This window comes from Phocoena sinus, chromosome 4 (genome assembly GCF_008692025.1).
Source record: "Phocoena sinus isolate mPhoSin1 chromosome 4, mPhoSin1.pri, whole genome shotgun sequence".
Taxonomy (NCBI): domain Eukaryota; kingdom Metazoa; phylum Chordata; class Mammalia; order Artiodactyla; family Phocoenidae; genus Phocoena; species Phocoena sinus.
In genome coordinates, this window is record NC_045766.1 from 96,548,825 (window position 1) to 96,574,781 (window position 25,957).

Consider the following 25,957-nt stretch of genomic DNA (forward strand, 5'->3'; position numbering starts at 1 on the left):
AATTTTTTTGAATAAAATTTATTTACAATGATTCAGATATGAAAATTATATGCTTATAAGTGCAATTTATATTTCTCTATATTATTAACACCCCTTACAAGTTTTACCCTTAATTTTTACATTTGTATAGAAAGCAAGAGCAAATGCACAATTTTCTCTCATCCTTGCAGCCCTTAGAACTTCAGCTGTCCTTTTCTCTTCATCATAAAAATATTTAAGCATGCTCTATTCATTTTTATGGAAGTGGGATGAAATACAAAATAATAGATATTCTACTGTTTACTACAGGGAAGGATAAATATTACCTAATGACAAAAAACGAGTGAATATTTATTGTAAGTGCCACAAGGAAGGTGATGGTGGATTCACTGAAGAAAAATTGGAGGTTGAAAATAACTGAAGGAACTATATAAGGAATTAATTAAGCTGAAAAATAACTAGTGAAAATGGGCAAGGTAAACTAACAGGAAGAAAAGATACAGTGTCAGCCATTGAAGCCAGCTAAGTTCTCCTCATCTCTGGCAGAATTAGCAAGAGACTGAGTGGAAAGAGCAAAATAGCCTCCTGCGGTGAATACAAGGTAGTCCCAAAATGCAGATGAGGGATATGATAGTTATGCAGGGGTAGGTAGTAGTATTAGTGCCCTTTTACACATAAGAAAACTGAACCTCTGAGAGTTTTAAGTAAACCTCCCAAAGTGCCTCAGATGGTAAATAGCACCAGGGTTTGAACCCAGGAAGTCTGGCTCAAGAACCTGAGCTCTGAAACACTGCACTCTACCGCCTCTCAAAACGTAGGGAATTTTATCTGTTCTTCTACAGTGGAAAGTACACACAAGCCCTTGATTTGTTGCTTCTATAATGTCCTTTATTTTATTTACTTCTTTTTTTTTTTTATAATGTCCTTTAAGTAGTAAACAGACAGAAAGGCCATGTATCATGGAAGGAGCCATTGGCTACCTAACTCATTAAGGTTTAAATGAGTTAAAATATGTAAAGCAGTTCCTATGTCCCCAAAACTTGGTCTCTTCTACCCATACCACCAACATCATCTTTCTTTATTGTAAGCTGCCCTGTCAAGCCCTACTGCCCCTACTCTTCCTAAGGCCATATCTGGCCAAGGAAGGCAACATTTTTATCTCTCTCCGTGAATATCCTAGAGGCTAAGCATTTTCTTTGACCATCATTCTTAATAAATTGCTATTTGTTTTTATTTTGGTGTATCTAGTCTGTTCCCAGACTCTATACAAATAGAAAACTCCCAGGAGCTAAGGACCCTAGAAGCCTTAGATTTCTTTTTCAAGTCCAATGTTGTCATAATTTAGAAGCATGATGAATGAATGAATGGGTGAGAGTCAAGGGAGAGACCCAGGAAGTCTGAAACAGCTGTGGGTCACATTTAAGATGCTTTTTTCTCTTCTGTTTAAAACTATTTCTTACTTAGTTCTTTCTCTGGAAATGGTTTTATCACTGGGAAGTATTTGGCTTTAAATAGTCAAGATTAATCCAGATTTTTCATTAAAATAATAGGAATCTCAGAATCACTTTATTTTCCTCCAAGGTGCAAAATTTAGCAGAACTTGAGTAAGCTTCAAAGGGGAATTTTTAAAGAAATTGGCCTAGTGGGTACCAATTTCTTAATAAATGTTATGCCACCACTGAAACAATTCGCCATGAGTTTATAACAGAAAAGCCTTGTTTGATAACATATGCCTATTTCACCTGTTTTAAGATAAAGATAACATCTTTTCAAAGTTCTATTTTTTATAAAAAAAGATAACATCTTTTCAAAGTTCTATTTTTTCTATCGGATTCAACTATAATGTTTCCATGGTCTTCCTGATCTCACCAAACAATAGATAAACTGTCTCCAAATTTATCATTTCTTGGAAATACAATAAAAGAAACTCAATATTCTTATATAAAGCACAACAATTTTTTTCAAAGGTATTGCACAGTGCACTGAGACCAAAATCTAACTTTAAAAAATTTATTCTTAGTTATTTCTAGAAGGGTTCCCCCAAATAGCGTATGGCCCTTTTGTCATGGGTCAAAAGTATACCCTGTCCCAGATTTATGGCAAGAGGCTTGTTGATGAGAAGTGGTCTTAGAAAGATAGCTGCCAATAGGAGGATAAATTAGAGGGTTATCTGGGACAGATCCTAGATAATGTTTAGACTTTGTAATTTCCTTTACTTTTAGGAATGCATCTCAAAACCAAGGACTACAATCAAATCCTAGTTTCCTAACTACCCATATATTATTTCCTTAAACATTTTACTTTCTCTGGACACAACACTCTGTCACATACTGATCCCGTCTGAAGTGCTATGCTGCGAGCGCCAGCATTTAGTCACATTCTGGTTTGGATTGTTCCATTTTCATGATTTTGTTTTTGTTTTCACTAGTCTTGTCTCACCAACCAAACAGCTGCTCAGGGTGAGAGCTGACTCTCACCATCCCTCGTGTACTCCATGATCAGGGTCAATAGATCTGTGCGTGTAGGAAATGACTCCCCAGAATTTGCTGGGAGTTTGCTGGGCAGGTCTCCCAGTCAACACAATAAAGTCCCTCTTTGCCTGGGGTAGAAATCTCTAGGAGAAAAAAAATGATGTAACTGGCTTACAGCGTTGACTCTACCTTATTTCTCAGGCCTGGTTATGGCTTACACCTGCTGTTCTGGCTTAATTATTAATGATGCTCCCATTTCTCTCAAAAGTGTTCCAGTTTAGTTGAAAAATTATGTGCATAATACACACATGGGAGAAAGCCTTGAATTCTTAGCATCGTCCCCCAGTCTTTCATCACCTGATTCCAAGCTAATAGCTCAGCCTTTTCTCTGCCACTGGGGGTACTGCTCAAGGAGAAGAGGTTTGCCACAGGTTTGCCTGATGCATTTCACGAACGAGGCTGAGGGCATAGTAGCTGCTCACCAAATGCTGGAGTGGAAGTTTTCACCAACCCACGAGCTGATGCTTTAATGTCATTGGGCACCTACAACATGCTGGGCCAAGTGCTTTACAGAGATGGGTCATTGATTCCTCACAGCAACCCCTTGATGCAGCTACTATTAGCATCCTCTTCTTCCCAATGAAGACAGTAAATCCCTGAGAAGTGAAGGAGTCTGCAGGTGCAGGCTGGCTCTAAAGCCGGTGCATTTGACTACCATGCTATAGTGCTTTCCCCATGGCATCTAAGTGTTATGTAACCTTTGAACCCTACGTACAAACTCGTCTCCTGGGAATTATTCCTGACCCCTCAACCCCCGCATGGTAACGCTGACTGAGCATTTAAAAAGAAAGAAAACACCTTGCCGATTTGAAGGCTCTGGTTTACCACCTAATAGTTAACATGATCTAGCTTTATTATTTGAAAGGAAAATATCCAAAGTCCCAACTTTTCAGTCATATTTCCTGTAGAGATAACATTAAAAACCTGATGCATTCACTGGAAAATGTGTGTGTGTGCAGGCTCTCCATCAAGAGCAAGCCCTTGCCAAACATTAAACAAGTTCACAAACAACACCCTACATTAAATTTCTCTGTGGGGTGCACATATAAAACACAGGCAAGGAAAAAACTACCGGCAATGAAGTCAACAGTTTTAACGTCTAACAGGTCTCTAAGCCAGGAAAGGATGGGTACTGGCTGTGGCAGCAAGTGGTAGGAGAAAGAGTTCAAGTATTGGTTTCCAGGGTCAGGGAGAGAATTTGTCAGTGCTTGCAAGTAAGGCAGGGTTAGCTTGGGACAGTGGCTGAGTGAGAAGCTCCAGACTGAACGCCAGGATGACAGGAAATGAGTAATGGTCCATCTGGGTTGTGGTCAGGATGCGGGGAGGGATTGGGGATGGAGGGGCAGGTCGAGTGTGGCTTCCTGGGCATGTGACCAGTGCACTCAGAGGAGCCCTGCAGTGAAGTTTAATGCTTTGCTGTCTTGGAAATTTTAGTAAGCTTACTTTTCAGTTTTATCTCATCAGTGAGGTGGGATGGGACAACGGTGTGTGTGCTGAGGGCTTGGCGCCTGGGCTCTTGTCTTTGTCTGCCACTCCCTCCCTTAATTTGCTTCTCAACTGCCTGGTCCCCCACCCGCTGCTGTAGGCCTTCCTCTTCCCACCTCCACTTAGCAACTACTACTGCCCTCCACCTTGGGCAGGGGCTTGGGTGTGGATGCAGGGAGGGTCTGGTGGGCACCTCCCCCCCTTGATGACATCTGGCGGGATGTGGTGGCAGCAGTCCCCGCACTGGCTGGCAGTGACACAGTGCGTTAGCTTCTTTCCCACCCCCATTCAGGTAGCTCTGTCCCAGGACTGAGGTTACAATCCCTTGGGGTCTATGGGTTCTGATGGCGGGCCTTTGGGAAAGGGAGACTGGCTTTTTTTGCCCTGAGGGCTAAGGTGTGGGGTAAGGTGCTTTGATGCTGAGGCTGCCTCTGGTGGGAAAGGGTCCCACACAGTCAGGAGAGTGGGGATGGGGGGAGGTGAGGGTTTGCACGCCTCCGCAGGGCACAACAATACCATGACAGGTCAAGACAGAGTCCATGAAAGAGAGAAAATGTTTTATATTTTGGTGTCTTTAATGTTACTTTTAAAATAGCAGATCCATCATTTGATTTTTGCATTGATTGGGGTCATAAACTTACGTAGTAAGCACCAGGCGAAGTGTGTATTTTCAGTAGCTTCGCCTCCGCAGCTCTCACCGAAATTATAGGAAAACTCTCAGGAAAAGTTTTCAGCAATGTTTTCCACATTGAAATCTGTCATTGAAATGCTCCTCTATTTGGAAAAAGGGTGCATCTTTCCTTCCAGACAGCAAACTGAAGAGTGAAGGAGTGTGGCAGAGCTTTCAGGGGTCCACCTTACAGTGTTTAGGAAAAGCCCCTTTGAACCTCTTCCTTCCACCTCCACCTTTTCCACGCCCTCTCTTCTCATCAAAGCTGGGTTGTCATCTCTTATTTAGAGGCTTCACTCTGCAGCACAGAGATGAGGGGCTGCTTCTCACTGCTGCCATCTGTTCTGAACATACATACCAACATGAGCTTCATGTCAGCTCCCTTCTGTGGTCTATGACTGAACATTCTAGAATCCCACCAATGGCAGATGCTCCTAGTCATTTTTGCATTAGCAGTTGCTCTGCGGTCCAAGGTGGCTGCGCCTTTTATGGATTGTTTAACCTTCACCATTGTCCCACCCTGCTTGGGCGCCAGGGCCCTCAGGCTGCCTTTTAAGGGCTGAGAGAAACCAGAACTGTCTCGGAGCCCCAGGGCACAGCAGAATGCTTCGTCAAAATGGGCATTTGTTCATTTTCCAAGTGATTTTGTAATGTTTAACAGAAATAAGGCCTGAACAGTGATTAGTAGGATTTCCTTTAAAATCTGGCTTAAATTACTTTTCAGGTGAAAGGTAAGGATTATCCTTACACACAAAACCACATACTATTTATAAGAAAGAACTTCAAAGGAAAAAAATATCAGTTCTACAGATAGGCTCCTCAAAGACGAATTCAGTGGTTGAAGTTTACCTGCTTTTCAAAAGATTATTTGCTGTTGCTGACAGCTATTTCCCAGACCTATACTTATTTTTGTTTCCTTTCTGCAAAGCATCAAACTTCCTCCATCTTTACTCCAGCCCCAGGCAATAAAGGGGTAGAGAAAAAGATTCGTTCATTCTTTCAGAAAATGTTTGTTGTGCAATTACTGTGTTTCTAGGTTTAAAGGTACAGAAATGAACAAAATATGAACTGAATCTGGGCCAGATCCCACGTGATCCTCAGCCCACATCTTCCTGCAGAGGCTTAGAAATACTCTAAAAGGTGGAGGACTTTTATCTGTGATGATTTATGATGCTACAGACGTTCATTTTTATGTACAGCTAAGGGCAGGGTACTAGTAATCTACTTAGTGATTTATTAAAATTTGCTAAACTTCTGTATTCATAAATTCAGTAAGCATAGTAAATTTAGAGCAGAACTGGCACTACTTATAACTACTGTCTTCTATTTGGACTTCTGGCTTCCATGAGGCTTTGCAAAGCTATGACTTAGCAGGATTTCCCCAGTTTTCCAGAAAAATGCCCCAGTAGTGTTTTTCCAAAAGGGCCACTGAACGTCCTGAAAGGATGTCAGTGATATTCCTGAGTTGGTCAAGACTATCAAGGGCCACTGTTAGAGCTTGTTAATATGTAATTACTTTAGGGTTACTTAATTATTACAGATGTGTTTTGTGGTGAGCTTTGTTAACACTGCCTTTTGACAGGATACATCTGTTACCTCAGTGATATTTGAGCTTCTCATTTTCTAGTAACCAGTCTTCAGAATGGATGTGGACTTCGGTTCAAATACAAATCATTTGGGCTTCCCTGGTGGCGCAGCGGTTGAGAGTCCACCTGCCGATGCAGGGGACGCGGGTTCGTGCCCCGGTCCGGGAAGATCCCACATGCCGCGGAGCGGCTGGGCCCGTGAGCCATGGCCGCTGAGCCTGCGCGTCTGGAGCTTGTGCTCCGCAACAGGAGAGGCCACGGCAGTGGGAGGCCCGTGTACCGCAAATACAAATCATTTGTACCCCATTGCTGAAAGCAGTTTGCTGCTGTGGTGTCAATTTGTTATCCTTACTTGTCACCGGAATGTGAGAATGGGGGTGGGCACAGGGAGCAAGGTTGGTTACAGGACTGAAATTTACAACTGCTTAGAGTAGCCTTTCAAGCCATGAGTAGACAAGTAGCATTTTATGGTCTTTTTACCTTCCAACCCGCTCACCAGACTGCACCCCTCTCTCAGCGAGACTGCTCTCTTCCAGCCCTCCTTCATGGACCAGCAGGTGAGGGAACAGTGTCTGCAGCACGGGCAAGGCAGCTGAGACAGAACTGCAGCACCAAGGGCCCCCCTGAAGCTCTGTTTGCTTACCCGCAAAGTGGCCGCACTTAAGATTGTGCTTTTTAAGAACTGAATAGTCCACGAGTGGGACTCTCTGCCTGGGCTTAAAACAGAAGGAGGCTTTTCAAGGGTAATTTTCAAACAGACATTACTCAGTGTTGATGAAATAAGGCACAGGAGCTGTCTGCCAAATGTTAGAAGATAAAGGGAATACTTAAATTTGGATTGTACCCCTCAGGTCAGATTACAGCTAAGTGTGGCATGTGGATGCTTGCAGATGCAGAGAAAAACTAATAATTTTCTATATGGAGATTTCCATGACCATAGATTTTTTTTTCAGGTTTTGTGGATGATGTTGTACTTAATAGAAGTCTTATGATATGCCACATTGATTGCCAATAAAATAGTTACCTTAGCTTATCAAATCCGAAAGTACCTTTAACTATAAATCATACCACTATTTTATATAAATCTAAGAAAGAATAAAGCTGCTTATTAATGACACTGCTTTTGCATCCCTGGGGCTTGTGAGGGAGCTTCCTTTGACTCATTGATACATAAATTTTTTTTTTTTTTTTTTAAACATCTTTATTGGGGTATAATTGCTTTACAATGGTGTGTTAGTTTCTGCTTTATAACAAAGTGAATCAGCTATACACATACACATATCCCCATATCTCCTCCCTCTTGCATCTCCCTCCCACCCTCCCTATCCCACCCCTCTAGGTGGTCACAAAGCACCCAGCTGATTTCCCGGTGCTATGCGGCTTCTTCCCACTAGCTATCTATTTTACATTTGGTAGTGTACATAAGTCCATGCCACTCTCTCACTTCATCCCAGCTTACCCTTCCCCCTCCCCATGTCCTCAAGTCCATTCTATACATCTGCGTCTTTATTCCTGTCCTGCCCCTAGGCTCTTCAGAACCTTTTTTTTTTTTTAGATTCCATATATATGTGTTAGCATATGGTATTTATTTTTCTTTCTGACTTCACTCTGTATGACAGTCTCTAGGTCCATCCACCTCACTACAAATAACTCAATTTCGTTTCTTTTCATGGCTAATATTCCATTGTATATATGTGCCACATCTTCTTTATCCATTCATCTGCTGATGGATGCTTAGATTGCTTCCATGTCCTGGCTATTGTAAATAGAGCTGCAGTGAACACTGTGGTACATGACTCTTTTTGAATTATGGTTTTCTCAGGGAATATGCCCAGTAATGGGATTGCTGGGTCATATGATAGTTCTATTTTTAGTTTTTTAAGGAACCTCCATACTATTCTCCATAGTGGCTGTATCAATTTACATTCCCACCAACAGTGCAAGAGGGTTCTTTTTTCTCCATACCCTCTCCAGCATTTATTGTTTGTACTTATTTTTTTTTTTTTTTGCGTTACGTGGGCCTCTCACTGTTGTGGCCTCTCCCGTTGCGGAGCCCAGGCTCTGGACGCGCAGGCTCAGCGGCCATGGCTCACGGGCCTAGCTGCTCTGTGGCATGTGGGATCTTCCCGGACCGGAGCACAAACCTGTGTCCCCTGCATCGGCAGGCGGACTCTCAACCACTGTGCCACCAGGGAAGCCCTGTTTGTAGATTTTTCGATGATGACCATTCTGACTGGTGTGAGCTGATACCTCACAGTAGTTATGATTTACATTTCTCTAATGATTAGTGATATTGAGCATCCTTTTGTGTGTTTGTTGGCAATCTGTATATCTTCTTTGGAGAAATGTCTATTTAGGTCTTCTGTCCAAGGGTTGGGTTGGGTTGTTTGGTTTTTTTGATATTGAGCTACGTGAGCTGCCTGTGAACTTTGGAGATTAATCCTTTGTCAGCTGCTTCGTTTGCAAATATTTTCTCCTATTCTTGAGGGTTGTCTTTTTGTCTCGTTTATGGTTTCCTTTGCTGTTCAAAAGCTTTTAAGTTTCATTAGGTCCCATTTATTTTTGTTTTTATTTCCATTTCTCAAGGAGATAGGTCAAAAAGGATCTTACTGTGATTTATGTCAGAGTGTTCTGCCTACGTTTTCCTTTAAGAGTTTTATAGTGTCTGGCCTTCCATTTAGGTCTTTAATCCATTTTGAGTTTATTTTTGTGTATGGTGTTAGGGAGTGTTCTAATTTCATTCTTTTACATGTACCTGTCCAGTTTTCCCAGCACCACTTATTGAAGAGTCTTTTCTCCATTGTATATTCTTGCCTCCTCTATCAAAAATAAGGTGACCATATGTGTGTGGGTTTATCACTGGGCTTTCTATCCTGTTCCATTGATCTATATTTCTGTTTTTCTGCCAGTACCATACTGTCTTGATTATTTTAGCTTTGTAGTATAGTCTGAAGTCTGGGAGCCTGATTCCTCCAGCTCCATTTTTCTTTCTCAAGATTGCTTTGGCTATTTCGAGTCTTTTGTGTTTCCATACAACTTGTGAAATTGTTTGTTCTAGTTCTGTGAAAAATGCCAGTGGTAGTTTGATAGGGATTGCATTGAATCTGTAGACTGCTTTGGGTAATATAGTCGTTTTCACAATGTTGATGCTTCCAATTCAAGAACATAGTATATCTCTCCATCTGTTTGTATCATCTTTAATTTCTTTCATCAGTGTCTTATAGTTTTCTGCATACAGGTCTTTTGTCTCCTTAGGTAGGTTTATTCCTAGGTATTTTATTTTTGCTGCAATGGTAAATGGGAGTGTTTCCTTAATATCTCTTTCAGATTTTTCATCATTACTATATAGGAATGCAAGATATTAATGTGCATTAATTTTGTATCCTGCTACTTTACCAAATTCATTGATCAGCTCTAGTAATTTTCTGGTAACATCTTTAGGATTCTCTATGTTTAGTATCATGTCATCTGCAAACAGTGACAGCTTTACCTCTTCATTTTCTATTTGGATTCCTATTTATTTCTTTTTGCTATGGCTAAAACTTCCAAAACTATATTGAATAATAGTGGTGAGAGTGGACAACCTTGTCTTGTTCCTGATCTTAGAGGAAATGGTTTCAATTTTTCACCATTGAGAATGATGTTTGCTGTGGGTTTGTCATATATGACCTTTATTATGTTGAGGTAAGTTCCGTCTATGCCTACTTTCTGGACGGTTTTTATCATAAATGGGTGTTGAATTTTGTTGAGAGCTTTATCTTCATCTATTGAGATGATCATATGGTTTTTCTCCTTCAATTTGTTAATATGGTTTATCACATTGATTGATTTGCATATATTGAAGAATCCTTGCATTCCTGGGATAAACCCCACTTGATCATGGTGTATGAGCCTTTTAATGTGTTGTTGGATTCTGTTTGCTAGTATTTTGTTGAGGATTTTTGCATCTATGTTCATCAGTGATATTGGCCTGTAGTTTTCTTTCTTTCTGACATCATTGTCTGGTTTTGGTATCAGGGTGATGGTAACCTCGTAGAATGAGTTTGGAAGTGTTCCTCCCTCTACTATATTTTGGAAGAGTTTGAGAAGGATAAGTGTTTCTTAGCTCTTCTGTAAATGTTGATATTATGAATTGTGAAGCCATGTGGTCCTGGGCTTTTGTTTGTTGGAAGATTTTTAATCACAGTTTCAATTTCAGTGCTTGTGATTGGTCCGTTTATATTTTCTATTTCTTTCTGGGTCAGTCTTGGAAGGTTGTGCTTTTCTAAGAATTTGTCCATTTCTTCCAGGTTGTCCATTTTATTGGCATACATTTGCTTGTAGTAATCTCTCATGATCCTTTGTATTTCTGCAGTGTCAGTTTGTACTTCTCCTTTTTCATTTCTAATTCTGTTGATATGCGTGTTCTTTTTTCTCTTGATGAGTCTGGCTCATGATTCATCAATTTTGTTTATCTTCTCGAAGAACCAGCTTTTAGTTTTACTGACCTTTGCTATCGTTTCCTTCATTTCTTTTTCATTTATTTCTGATCTGACCTTTATGATTTCTTTCCTTTGCTAACTTTGGGGTTATTTTGTTCTTCTTTCTCTCATTGCTTTAGGTGCAAGGTTAGGTTGTTTATTTGAGATGTTTCTTGTTTCTTGAGGTAAGACTGTATTGCTATAAACTTCCCTCTTAGAACTGCCTTTGCTGCATCCCATATGTTTTGGGTCATCATGTTTTCATTGTCATTTGTTTCTAGGTATTTTTTGCTTTTCTCTTTGATTTCTTCAGTGATCTCTTGGTTATTTAATAGTGTATTGTTTAGCCTCCATATGTTTGTACTTTTTTTTTTTTTTTACTGATTTTTTCCTGTAATTGATATCTAGTCTTGTAGCATTGTGGTCAGAAAAGATACTTGATACAATTTCAACTTTCTTAAATTTACCAAGGCTTGATTTGTGACCCAAGATATAATCTATCCTGGAGAAGATTCCATGAGCACTTGAGAAGAAAGTGTATTCTGTTGTTTTTGGATGGAATGTCCTGTAAATATCAGTTAAGTCCATCTTGTTTAATGTATCATTTAAAGCTTGTGTTTTCTTATTTATTTTCATTTTGGATGATCTGTCCATTGGTGAAAGTGGGATGTTAAAGTCCCCTACTATTATTTTGTTACTGTCGATTTCCCCTTTTATGGCTGTTAGTATTTGCCTTATGTATTGAGGTGCTCCGATGTTGGGTGCATAAATATTTACAATTGTTATATCTTCTTCTTGGATCGATCCCTTGATCATTATGTAGTGTCCTTCTTTGTCTCTTGTAGTAGTCTTTATTTTAAAGTCTATTTTGTCTGACGTGAGAATTGCTACTCAGCTTTCTTTTGATTTGCATTTGCATCAAATATCTTTTTCCATCCCCTCACTTTCAGTCTGTATGTGTTGCTCAGTCTGAAGTGGGTCTGTTGTAGACAGCACATACACAGGTCTTGTTTTTGTATCCATTCAGCCAGTCTCTGTCTTTTGGTTGGAGCAGTTAATCCACTTACATTTAAGGTAGTTATCAATATGTATGTTCCTATTACCATTTTCTTAATTGTTTTGGGTTTGTTGTTATAGATCTTTTCCTTCTCTTGTGTTCCCTGCCTAGAAAACTTCCTTTAGCATTTGTTGTAAAGCTGGTTTTGTGGTGCTGATTTCTCTTAGCTTTTGCTTGTCTATAAAAGTTTTACTTTCTCCGTCGAATCTGAAGGAGATTCTTGCTGGGTGGAGCCATCTTGGTTTTAGGTTTTTCCCTTTCATCACTTTAAATATGTCTTGCCACTCCCTTCTGGCTTGCAGAGTTTCTGCTGAAAGATCAGCTGTTAACCTTATCGGGATTCTGTTGTATGTTATTTGTTGTTTTTCCCTTGCTGCTTTTAATATTTTTTCTTTGTATTTAATTTTTGACTGCTTGATTAATATATGTCTTGACATGTTTCTCCTTGGATTTATCCTCTATGGGACTGTCTGCACTTCCTGGAGTTGATTGACTATTTCCTTTCCCATATTTGGGAAGTTTTTAACTCTGATCTCTTCAAATATTTTCTGTCTCTTTCTTTTTCTCCTCTTCTTCTGGAACCCCTACAATTCGAATGTTGGTGCATTTAATGTTGTCCCAGAGGTCTCTGAGACTGTCCTCAATTCTTTTCATTCTTTTTTCTTTATTCTGCTCTGTGATAGTTATTTCCACTATTTTATCTTCCAGGTCACTTATCCGTTCTTCTGCCTCAGTTATTCTGCTATTGATTACTTCTAGAGAATTTTTAATTTAATTTATTGTGTTGTTTATCATTGTTTGTTTGCTCTTTAGTTCTTGGTCCTTGTTAAATGTTTCTTGCGTTTTGTCTATTCTATTTCCAAGATTTTGGATCATCTTTACTATCATTATTCTGAATTCTTTTTCAGGTAGACTGCCTATTTCCTCTTCATTTATTTGGTCTGAGGGGTTTTTACCTTGATCCTTCATCTGCTGTGTGTTTCTCTGTCTTCTCATTTTGCTTAACTTACTGTGTTTGGGGTCTCCTTTTCACAGGCTTCAGGTTTGTAGTTCCCATTGTTTTTGGTGTCTGCCCCCAGTGGGTACGGTTGGTTCAGTTGGTTGTGTAGGCTTCCTGATGGTGGGGACTAGTACCTGTGTTCTGGTGGATGAGTCTGGATGTTGTCTTTCTGATGGGTAGGGCCATGTCCGGTGGTGTGTTTTGGGGTGTCTGTGACCTTATTATGATTGTAGGCAGCCTCTCTGCTAATGGGTGGGGTTGTGTTCCTGTCTTGCTAGTTGTTTGGTGTAGGATGTCCAGTCCTGTCGCTTGCCGTTTGTTGAGTGGAGCTGGGTCTTAGCATTGAGATGGAGATCTCTGAGAGCTCTCACCGACTGCTATTACATGGGGCCAGGAGGTCTCTGGTGGACCAGTTTCCTCAGCTCAACTCTCCCGCCTCAGAGGCACAGGCCTGACACTTGGCCGGAGCACCAAAACCCTGTCAGCCACATGGTTTTCAGGGTGTCTGAGGTCTTCTGCCAGCATTCAGTATGTGTTCTGTAGGAGTTGTTCCACATGTAGATGTATTTCTGATGTATCTGTGGGGAGGAAGGTGATCTCCACATCTTACTCCTCTGCCATCTTGAAGCCATCTCCCGATACATAAATTTTATATTATCTGTTTTTTGTAAAAACAGATGATTTTATTTTTAATAAATTCTTTGTTAGAATAGCTTTATGTTTAAGGAAAGTTGCAAGTATAAGACAGAATTTCTGTGTACTTGACATTCAATTTCTCCTATTCACATCTTAGGTTAGTATGGTACATTTGTCACAACTAAGGAACCAGTATTGATACATTATTAGCTAAAGTCCACAGTTGATTTGATTTCCTCCATTTTAACCTAAGATCTTGTTCCATTCCAAAGTCCCATGCAGGACACCACATCACACCTAGTCATGTCCCCTTAGGCTCCTGTAGACTCAGTCTCCCAGACTTTCCTTGGTTTTGATGACCTTAATGGTTTGGAGGAGTCGTGGTTAGGTATTTTGTAGAATGTCTTTCAGTTTAGTTTTGTCTGATGTTTCTTCTCATGTTTAGACTGGGGTTTAGGGGAGGAAGAGGTGTATTACTTTAAAAAAAATATTAAAAGGAAAGTAAGCAATGAAAAATTACTGCTAAATATTCTTCACCTTGAGAATCCAACTCTCATGCCTCACCCTTCAACTCAGAGCTATCGGTAGCCTTGTTTTTCTACCACATCACTCTGTGCCAGCATGAACAGTGGTTAGGCCATTTTTTAGAAACACTGCTCCCCTGGGTTTCCTTCTAAATCACTGACCCTCTTCAGCCAGTTATTTTATTTATTTATTTTGCAGTACGCGGGCCTCTCACTGTTGTGGCCTCTCCCGTTGCGGAGCACAGGCTCCGGACGTGCAGGCTCAGCGGCCATGGCTCACGGGCCCAGCCGCTCCGTGGCATGTGGGATCTTCCTGGACTGGGGCACGAACCCATGTCCCCTGCATCGGCAGGCGGACTCTCAACCACTGTGCCACCAGGGAAGCCCCCTCAGTGTTGTTTTTAAACGTCCAAATCACGATAGAAACAGTCTGGCCTCCTTTTTTTTAATCAAAAATAAACCTAACTACTGACAAAAGGTGTTTATGGACTGTCTTTAATAGGCTCAAAGTTACTTGGAAATTGATTTTGAAACTTCTCTCTGGGCCTTGAACAGTGTCTGGGATGATGTCCACCTTCCCTGATTGAGTCCAGAGGGTCCCAGATCTTTAAAGCAAAACGGTGAGAGCAGAGTGGTGCCTGGCCCTCTCCTGCTAGAGTAAAGCCTGCACACCCTCTACAGATCTGGTCTCTGACAGGATGTTTGCAAGCCAGCTGTCTTTAGCTTATGGAGAAGGTGGCTGTTTGTATATTGTGATTTCAGGGACAGAAGAAAGGAATTAGGAAGGGTGCTAGGCCAAAAGATTCTCCCCATTGGTTACCTGATGCCATGTATATATTTAGTAGAGGACTATGCTTGTCTTTTATGTAATTAAAATAGAACAGATCATGAGTAGGGGTAGTGTATTAATATGAATTCACTCATGCTAAGTTGTAAATAGTTGCTTTTGTGATCCTCTCTAAGAACAAATGAAAATAAGATTGATGAGGATTACCACATCTGGTAAAGAGATAGTCAAAGAGGGAAATGGACATGGAAGCTTAAATCTGGGGCCTTCATAAGCAAGTTTGTTCTAACTCACAATTCTGGTAAGCTTGGCTTCAGGTGTAAATATTCCAGTAATGCTTCCAATCCACTGCCTTGGTTTATATATTCCTACATCATTGGAGTAAAAGAATATGTAATATAATTGGTTACATCATTTTTGTTTATTTTCCTAATCCATGTCTCAGGCACTCAATAAAAATGCTGAAGCAGGTTACAAAATAAAATCCTAGTGTAACATTTAAAAATATTCAGTAATAAAAGGGACAGAATAATGAGGGTTCAATATTCTGATAAAGCCAGGGAGTTACTCAACAGAAATGTATGTTTAGGGTCCTACATGTTTAAAAAACGTGGTTCAGATATTTTACAGTAGGTTTTATCATATTGAGGAAGTATTCCATTAAATCCATATTAATTAAGAATTGATGTTGAATTTTGTCAAGTGCCTTTTCAGCACTTGTGGAAAGCGGTGCTTTCTTTTCTCTTTACGTTCCTGGAATAAACTACACTTGGCTGTAATGTACTATTATGTGCTGCCAGATTCAGCTTGTCAGTATATTTTACAGGATTTTTTGCATTGATATTTGTGAGCAAGTATTGTTAAAGAAAAATTATTCAGTGACACTTGTTAAAGATGGTAAGGAAGACTTTATTCAAGGGGGAGGGGGTTCTTGTGATAGATACAGGGAAAATTGCAGTGTTGTCTTGTAGTGAGGGAGAGAAATTGGGCTCAACTCCAAATATAATAAGGAAAAGTGGGAATTATAGCTAAGGAGCAGAGTAGGAGTGAATGGATGGAAAATTACTAAAAGGAAACATCAGGGGTCAGGGAGGATTCTGGCGAAACTGACCTAACAGGGTTCTTGATGAAGACAGGCCAGGGTGATCAGTTATCATCTGTGAGATGGAGGGTGATGAGGAACTTGATTGGATACCAAGTGTAATCAAGTATGGAAGATGGCGGATTCTGGCTCAACGGTCTCAGGATTCCTGCTCTAATTGGACAATGCAGAAATGAACACAGAAGCCCAAATGTCAGAGCCTAGTTGAGCAAGAGCTCAGAAGAGCGTGGTAAGAGTTTGGTCAAGAGAGAGAATCTTTGTCAGGGTGGGGTGTAATTTTCTTTTTTAGTGAAATTTTTGCATTTTGAAATCTTTGCTTGCTTTAAAAAAAAGAAAACAAAACGGTTTTGGGCTTCCCTGGTGGCACGGTGGTTGAGAGTCTGCCTGCTAATGCAGGGGACACGGGTTCGAGACCTGGTCTGGGATGATCCCACATGCCGCAGAGCAACTGGGCCCGTGAGCCACAACTACTGAGCCTGCGCATCTGGAGCCTGTGCTCCGCAACAAGAGAGGCCGCCATAGTGAGAGGCCCGCGCACTGCGATGAAGAGTGGCCCCCGCTTGCCACAACTAGAGAAATCCCTCGCACGGAAACGAAGACGCACACAGCAAAAATAAATAAATTAATTAATAAACTCCTACCACCAACATCTTCTTTAAAAAAACAAAACGAAAACGGTTTTGAACATTTTCCTTTTAAAATATGTCCTTAGGGCTCTTAGGACACAAAATTCTGCTTTTAAGAAATCATTATGATTGCTAACATTAAATTAGCACTTTCTGTGAATAATCATTACTAAAACCTCTATGAGCCCAGGTACTATGAGTTTTCAATTTTGCATGTGAGGAACTAGGTGCACTGATGTTAAGTATTTTTCCTTGTACTAGCAACTAGCTGAGCAAGATTTGATTGCAGGCTCCAGGGTCCATGCTCTTACCCAGAAATTTAGTCTGTGATGAAACCAAACTGTTAAAAAGATGACAGGGGTAAAGTACATTATTTTGTTTGTTCAGGTCCCTTACTTGATTTCCTTTAGGATCATCCTGGCTTATTTTGTTTCTTTTGTGGAAACTCTCATGGCAGGAAAAGGAGAAAAAACCTCACTACGACACCATCCTGAAGTAGTGTGGCTTGCAATGCAAATGTCCCCTAACAAAAATGTGAGAATTAGGATTTTTTGAGCAGAGCGAGTATGGGAAGATTATTTGTGTTACCAAAAAATCTAGGACTTTATAAAGAATTTCAATAGTAGATTTCCTTAAACAGGAAGCTGTCTGTATCCTCCACCACAGGGCATTCAAAATATGAAGCAAATTAGATTTAATTAGTCTGCAACATTTCAGGAGTGGAAAAATTGTCAAGGTAACTGCATTCTATACATTTTCTTAAAATTTCTTAATAATACACATTCTCTAAAAAGTAGTTGATTTTGGCATGTGTTGCCAAAATTTCTGATCAGGCTACAGTGTATATATTTCCAGGCTGCTACAAATCCACAAAGGATTTCATAGTGCAGAACAGAAATAGAAATCTTGTTTTTCAGTTCTATTTTTCCACGTCTGTGTTCCCAACTGAGCGTAAAGACTACTGAAATGCGTGAATTTGGAAGTTTTTAATGAGAGTGAGAGCCGGCATATGCACCCAAGTCCCGACATCTGTTCCAATTTGTAATTGGCTGTAACAGCCTATGCTCTATGCAGAGCGACTGTGATCATAACAAAAATTACGTTTAAATTGCTCATGTAACCATATGTCTCGGATCATGGCACTGTCTTTAGCTTCTATGTGTGTTATTTTTCTTGTATTTCAGGCCTTTTTTAAAAACACTGAGGTATAGTTGAATTAACGTGTATCAAGGAAGGAAATAAAAGGCTAACTCTAAGAGACTCTGCCACAATGAGAACAATTTAAGAAAAATGGGATTTAGCTTTGTTTTCTAGAAGTGAGTTCCAGAGACTTATTAAAAGGGCATTTTGGGGACAAGATTAAGAGCTACATAATTTGCAGGGCCAAGTGCAAAATAAAAACACAGGGTCCATGGCTCAAAAACCAGGAAAAAATGTCATTAAAGGTACTAAAATATAAAGTTTTTTCCACAGTTTCTCAACTTGTCATGGTGCTATTTTATTTGCTATTTAAGGTCATTTAAGTAAAGAAAAATGACGAGTAAATTATTAGTATTTCTTTATATTGTGCAGTGCTAGTTTTAAATGCAAATGTAAGATCCTTTAAGTCCTAAGCAGAATCACTAAAATGACACAATTTGTATTTTGTAGTTCATGCATACGTACTTTATTCTTGCCACACTAGTGGAAATGCACAGAACTCAACTTTTTGATACTTGCTCATTCTACTAATACCCTCTGCCTTCCACTTACGAGTGAGGGAGAACTGGAAACAAAAGGAAGCAGGGGTTTCTCTAGCTTTTCCTTTCCCTCTGTGTCCTAATTTTCAGCGTCAGTGTCTGGCTAATACAGGAAAGGAACATGAATAAGAAAGGACATGATAGGATTCTTTGGTCATTTTTGTTTCTTAAAATGCTGTTGCCTTCTTTCTGCATTTGAAGCAAGTTCTGGTTCAAATGGAAGTGTGACCTCACAGGGCTGTCGGTTTCCCTTCCACATACCCTTACTCAGTGGTAGATGTAATACGCTTACCGTATTTGACCTTTGAGTCTTACTGGACTCCCACACGACATGGGCCCTTTGGAATGCTATGCTAATGGGTACCTAGAATGCTATACATGGATGGAAGGAAGTGCAGACATGCATTATTGTTCTCATCTGCTCTGCTCACACTCATGCTCCATTATCCCATTGGACAGCCCTTATAAAACATGAATTCAAAGATAAAAGTATTAAGAATTTCATGATGGTGACAGCAGGATATTAAACCAAGCGTGGGACCCTTCTGAACATGGGGCTTGTGTGACTGTACATGCTGACCCTGCCTCAGTGACCTCATCTACAAATTGGGATGAGAATAGTTCTTGTCAGGTAGGATTGCCATGAGGAGTAACTAAATTATGAATATAATGTATCCAGCACATAGGAAGTACTCAACACACAGTAGTTTCTTAATACCTATATTGCTCTATATCCCAAATAAAATCAGGAAATGGTTATTATATTGTTACTAGAGAACTTGATTTAAGTTGAGCTTTTCCTTATATAAGCTCCACTAAGCAAGATATGCTTTCAAACACGAGACTGAAACACAGCGAACGCTCCTTTATCTGTGTTGTGGTTATTAGGCACCAATGCAATCGATGAGCAAAGCTCTGAGGTCAATTCAAGAGGTTACCTGGTTTATCTTTTGCAGTGGTAATTACTGCAGCAGGTTATAGCAAATAGGGCCTGGTGAGGTGTCCAGGAAAAAGACAAAGCCTTGAGTCATTAAACATGGTTGAAGGCCAGGTTGTCTCTGGCTGAGAATGAGGTCAGCCCCATAAAGCCTTGGGCTTCAAACACATGGAGGGGAGATGTTTGAAAGAAAACAAAGACGTGAGCTCCGTCTGAGCAAGTAGGAGTGAACTGTGATTGACTACAGCATCCGGATAAAGTGTGGTGTAGAATAAGTTCCAGGATCCAGAGTTACTGAAGAAATATTGTAGATAATACACATCAATCAATTGATTAATAGAGCTGCTTATAAAATGCTATTTTATATGCCCAGAGTGTATTTGGCTTATTTATACACTGTGTATAGACCAACCATTCCTCTTTTTTTTTTTTGCCGTACGTGGGCCTCTCACTGTTGTGGCCTCTCCCGTTGTGGAGCACAGGCTCCGGACGTGCAGGCTCAGTGGCCATGGCTCACGGGCCCAGCTGCTCCACGGCATGTGGAGCAGCTGGGCCTGGACCGGGGCACGAACCCGTGTCCCCTGCATCGGCAGGCGGACTCTCAACCACTGTGCCACCAGGGAGGCCCCAACCTTTCCTCTTGAAAACATCAATTTTAAAAACTTTGATAAATTATCAGCCCCTGATTGAGTTAACACATATTGATTGTCTAAATATCATTTTATTTAAAACCTAAATATTTTAATTTTTATTTTTTTTACTGTCCACATTTTAATTTTTATATTTTTAGGTTGTTAAAATTTATTGAAGTGTATTTGATTTACAATGTTGTGTTTAATTTCTGCTGTACAGCAAAGTCACTCAGTTTTACATACACGTATTCTTGTTCATATTCTTTCCCATTATGTTCATCACAGGATATTGAATATAGTTCCCTGGGCTATACAGTAGGACCTTGTCATTACTATTCAATGTTTTGATGAATACAGACACCTGTGTACCTTAAAATTGTCAAGATACCAGCCCACAGATTTCCCTCATAAAACCTCAATCTTTTTAAAAGAGATTCTCTATTTTCCATTGGTATATTTTAGGTGAAAATTATACCAACTTAAATTGTGATGTTGTTTAAAAATTGTTCATGAAAATGATTGATTGGATGTGATAACAGACTGAAATGCAAACAGGATAAAAAAAATAGGTAGGATGTTATGAATATTCAGATTCCCAAGAAAGTGAGCAATTTCAGATCATTCAACAGGTGAGACTCTTATGTCCTACACAAGTATAATTTTCCTTCTCTGACTTTGAAGCACCAGACTGACCCTCTGTGAGGAGTAGGATAACAAAAGAAATATGATCTGATTTTTAAAAAAGTCTCTTCGCAGAGCAAAGGACTGATGAAAATGTGGCATGAAATCTGTGTCTAGCATAATTCTTTTAAGACTTCTCCCTGACTCCTGTCCATGGGGTTTTGAAAATCTGGATTTAATTTTCATTTTAAAAACTTAATGGCCTGGACTATCCCAAGAAATTTGAACTTTCTGAATTCCTGGGCCCTCTCACCCACCCGTGCTGTGGTTACGATGACTAAAGCTGACTAAAGCTGGGAACACTGAGTCAGGAATGGGTTTGCTGTCGTGAACTCTGTTTGTTCGCAAAGAATCTTACTGATAAATAATGTTACTGTTTCCAGATGCTGAGCCTAAATATCTGATAGTCGTGCGGCCCGCTCCTCCTCCCAGCCAAAAGAAGTCATGCTCAGGTATTTTTGTTGATTTTTTTTTTTTTTTAATTAACTTTAAAGCATGCCTTTTCGTCTCTTTTCTACCCACAAAGACCACGTGGCTTGGGGATGTCTCAGGAATATAGGTTAGAAGATGTACCATGCCCAGCAGACCCCCGTCAACACAACCCTGCTTGGGGAGTAGCATAGCCTGGTGGGAGAGGCTCTTGGGGTCTTTTCCAGCCTCACCACATACAAACTGTAGAGATTGAGGCAAATTATTGAACCTCTCTGTGCCTCCATTCTGACATATGGTAGGGTCTGCGTGAGGATTAAATGAGTCCACAAATACACAACACGTAGGACAGGCCTGGCCCAGAGCAAGTGCTCATTTAGAGATAACTCCTGTTGGCCTGTCTCTATTTTGTAATGTGTGAACTAAAGCCCGCTCTTGTGCCTTTCAGATTTTTTAGGGCAAAATTTGATGTCTAACCTTTGCTGAAGGAAACTGTTGACATTTCAAAAGCATAACTCATTTACGTGTGTGTTAAATGGGTTGGAACTTGGATTTTATTTACACCTCTTCCTTCTAAATCTCTTGTATTTAGTCAAACATAGAAAATAGGACTTCTTTCATAAAACAGCAGTGCAACACCCATCTTCCCAGGGCTAGGGAGACTTAAAACAGGAAAGTAGATACCATATGTATAAAAAAGTAGAAACATTTCTGCATGACTAAGGAAGATTAAAATCCTATGTTGTCCTGGGACTTCCCTGATGGGGCCGTTCTGCCCGCCAATGCAGGGGACATGGGTTCGATCCCTGGTCCAGGAAGATCCCACATGCTGCGGAGCAACTAAGCCTGCGCGCCACAGCTACTGAGCCCACACATCCTAGAGCCCATGGGCCACAACTACTGAGCCCATGTGCTGCAACTACTGAAGCCCGCGTGCCTAGAGCCCATGCTCCGCAACAAGAGAAGCCACCACAGTGAGAACACTGCATAGCACGATGAAGAGTAACCCCCACTCGCCACCACTAGAGAAAGCCCGCATGCAGCAATGAAGACCCAACGCAGCCCCCCCAAAAAATCCTATGTTGTCCCAATTTCACTGCTAAAATTTCTTCTCAGATCAAATAAGGAAGCCGTTGCTATTACGAAGGACTGATAGAACTATAAATATGCTTTTAACATCTGATGTCACATCTTACTACTCTAGATAAAGTTGATCATAGTACTTTTCTTTTTCATGTTCTAATGTGAACTGTTCTCAAAATAATTATTTCCTAATCATATTTGTCTTTTACAGTACTCTGGTTGCCACACAGAAAAAAGGATCTTTCTTAAAGGGATGAGAAGGGTTGGGGGAGCGTACAGATATTCACATACACTGAGCAAAGGCGCCCTTTGCAGCTCTGTATTCTGTCTCCTAGGTGTATTAGCCATGCCTGGTTACCAGAAATCAGTTGCCACTATCCCCTCCCCTCCTTCTGTTGGTTTCCTTTTCTTTTTAGAGAAGCAATAAATGGTCAAGTATTTTGAGAAATACAGATCCTTTTCCTTGACCTCTTATATTATCCCAAAGTGCAAGGAAAGTTTCAATCAGTACTTACAACTTACTGATGGTAGTCGTCCAGGCAGCTTTCCATACACTTGAAAAGAAATGTACTCTCATCCATATTTCAAGATTCTATTTCAGAATATTTAACAATAAAGTCAGGAAGCATGAGTATGGTTTTATGGGATTCTGGCTTCATAGTCACTGAAATTTTTCTTAATATGATTATAAAACAAATATACAAAAAGAAGTAAGGAAGGTCAAGAGAGTGATTACAACTTAATAGCATTTTATAACTTCGTTTCATTTGGGGGCTTCTGTGACGCTGGCCTTAGAGATTATTTTTCAGTATGATGACCAACACAGGAAATTGTTTCATCCCACTCAGGATATAATACCCCACCTTTCCTTTCAGGCAACAGATATAATTTTTGTTTTTATAATCTGCATTTAAGAGTGATGTAATGAGTCATGGATTAGCTTCCATTCATTTTATATTTGTATCTGCCACATAAATTTTAATTATTTAATCATTTTTAAAGTAAGATCCAAACTTAGTGAAATAATTATTTGATAGTCATGTAAACCTTAGGTTCCTTGGGGAAAGAAAAATGTACCTTTTTTTCTCTAAGTGGCATTATCTTCATACATTGTGAGCCAAGCCAGTGATATAGTAAAAAGAAAAGTAGATTATAATTCAGGAGACCTGGATTTGAATCTTAACCTTGGACAACCTTGAAACTACTCTGGGCCTTGTTTTTCATCTATAAAATGAGACAGCTGTGTTACGTGAGTGAGTGAAAATTAACGCAGGGGTGGAAAAAGACTTATCAGAATTACCTCAGGGCTTTTTCAAACTACCGGTGTCCCCCACCTTTATCTCTGATTCTAATCTGCCCTCCTTGGGGGCCAAACTTGAACCCTTTGAATCATAGATAAGGTACTGTTGCAGGTGGATCTGGACAGATTTTCAGAGAAGTATAGTTGCATGTTTGCAAGTGATTAAAAAATAACCATCTTTGAAAATTATTTAAGATATCTTTTAAAAATTCATCTATGTCACAGTGAAGTAACTTTCCACCACTAGGTTGTGTACATTCTTGTTTCAGAGGGCTTTTCCGCTAGAATAACAACTTATACAACTTAAATCTGACAGAAGCAGCAGTCATGGCACAATTTTCAAGGGTATTTGGTTCAGATAACCTTAGCTAAGCTCATACAAGGGGTACCCTCCTACCCACCTTCTAAAGGTTACAGGCCATTTTGCTGTTTGGCTCACACTATAGTAGATGAAGATAAAATTTCTTTTTATAGCAAATATACGTAGTATCATGAAATGAAAAAGAGAATTAATGGAAATACAACCATATATGTTTTACATTAGTGCTGCATAATTTTATTAGGTCCCATTGGATTTTTAATTAATCCTATTAGATTGTACCCTGATTTCTTTTATGAGCCAGTGTTGGTTTCCATGGTTGAAAATCTTCCCGCCTCTTTTTCACTCTCCTCCCATGCCTGCAATTTCAAATATTTTTGAAAAAGCAAATGTCTGCACCCCCACCACATACTTGAAAAGAATCTAGAGTGGTATATCAGCATCACTCTTAGCATTGCCCCAATCCAGTTAGTCTTATCTGAATAACTGTGCTTCCTGTATTATTCGTACTCTTCCAGCAGTATTAAAAATGTGTGCACCTTTTCCATTTAGATACTCACTGTAAAAAAAAAAAAAAAAAAAAAAAAGGCTATTACAATGGTCTCACAAGGGATTTTACACTTCCAAATAGTTTTTTTTAAAAAAGACTATAACCTGCAACCTACATGGTAAGCTTTCTTTTCTAAGGTGTTATTTCACACTAATTCACAGTCCCAGGGGGAAAAAAAAGCATAATTTATTTTGTCTGTAAAAGAAAATTGAGTATATATATATATATATATATGTATATATATGCCTATATGTGTGTGTGTTTATTTCATTGATAATAGCCAAGACCTCCATATTCATCCCTGAATCGCAAGAAAATAAAAACTAGGAATGTATATAGTTCATATGTGTATACACACACACACACACACAGACACACACAGACACAAGTAAATCTCAAAAGGGTATTTCATTTGATTCCTGCTTAAATTCATGGGCAAACCATTATTAATATTTGTGCACTACATAAAAAGAAAAGGAACTTAATGCTTTCACATTCTTCATCTCTTGCTAAATTACCTTTGTCTATTTTACCCAAATCATAAAGGATTTCCCTGGTGGTCCAGTGGCTGAGACTCTGCACTCCAGGGGACCCCAGTTCGATCCCTGGTCAGGGAAGTAGGTCCCACATGCCACAACTAAGAGTTTGCATGCCTCAACTAAGGATCCCGCATGCCTCAACTAAGACCCAGTGCAGCCAAATAAATAAATATTTTAAAAATTATTTTTAAAAAAGAAAATACACTAAATATTAACGAGAATTAACCTGTCTGTTACCTCCGCAGGTAAAACACGATCTCGCAAACCTCTCCAGCTGGTGGTTGGCACTCTGACACCAAGCTCAGTCTTCCTGTCCTGGGGCTTCCTCATCAACCCTCACCATGACTGGACATTGCCAAGTCACTGTCCCAATGACAGGTAGTTCACCATTATGGAAATTTTTGTTTTTCATCTGAAAATTGGCACTTGCTTTCAATAGTATCTGCACCTGCTTTAGAAGAATGTGTAAATGGCAGGAGCATCAGTATTTACAGATCAGCTATTAGCTGTAGAGCCTGATCTAGGTGTGAGGGGAATGAAGATACATTAGTCAGGATCCCTACCCTTCAGGGAGTTATCACCTATCTGAATAGAAAACACATGCAACTATTTTTTTCTTTCTGAAGAAAAAACTAGAAAGGAAAATAAGCCAAATAGCAAGTGGGGTTTTCAGTGATAAGTGTAAAAAAAAAAAATCAGAGGATGAGGTTGAAAGCACTTAGTAGAGACTGTTAAAAGTTGCAAAGCTTCATCTTTGGTTTGAAAAGGATGGATCTTTGATCTGTCAGTTGACGAAGTGCTAAAACAGTAGTTCTCTCATTGTGGTCCCTAAACTAAGCAGCATCAACCTCAATAAACATCACTTGGGAAATTATAAAAAATGGAAATTCTCAGGTCTCCAGACCTACTGAATCAGAAACTTCACCTAAGCTTAGGGATCATTGACTTAGAAAACTGGAGGGAGGAACACATGGAGAAATGTAGGTCAAGGAAAAGCACAGTTGGAAATGAAGCTACCATCTTCTTTGGCAGAACAAAATAAGAAAAACCTAAGTTTATTTTTAAATTACTGCCATTCATTCATCCAGCATATGTAGTTGGCATTGTCTATGTGCTGGGCACTGTATAAATGCTGAACCATGATTCTAAACTGGGTATAAGATGATATTTGCTTTTCATAAGTATTTACTACAGTAGCTTCAAAATTCAAAGCTTTGCATCTGACAATCAAAATTTTCAAGCTTCAACCGAGGAGTTTTTATATTAGAAGATTTTTTTAAAATTTTAAATATTCAAAGTGACTTA

The 25,957-nt window shown here is 39.7% G+C and overlaps 1 protein-coding gene across 4 annotated transcripts in view; it reads left to right on the plus strand.

Annotated features, from left to right (window-relative positions):
- ABI3BP (ABI family member 3 binding protein) overlaps positions 1 to 25,957 on the plus strand; it is a 276,389-nt gene that overhangs the window by 69,278 nt on the left and 181,154 nt on the right. For all 4 annotated transcript variants that reach the window (XM_032631466.1, XM_032631463.1, XM_032631465.1 and 1 more), the window contains exons 3-4: positions 20,816 to 20,884; positions 24,898 to 25,030. In XM_032631466.1, the coding sequence (XP_032487357.1) occupies positions 20,816 to 20,884; positions 24,898 to 25,030 (202 nt within the window). The remainder of the gene's footprint in view (positions 1 to 20,815; positions 20,885 to 24,897; positions 25,031 to 25,957) is intronic.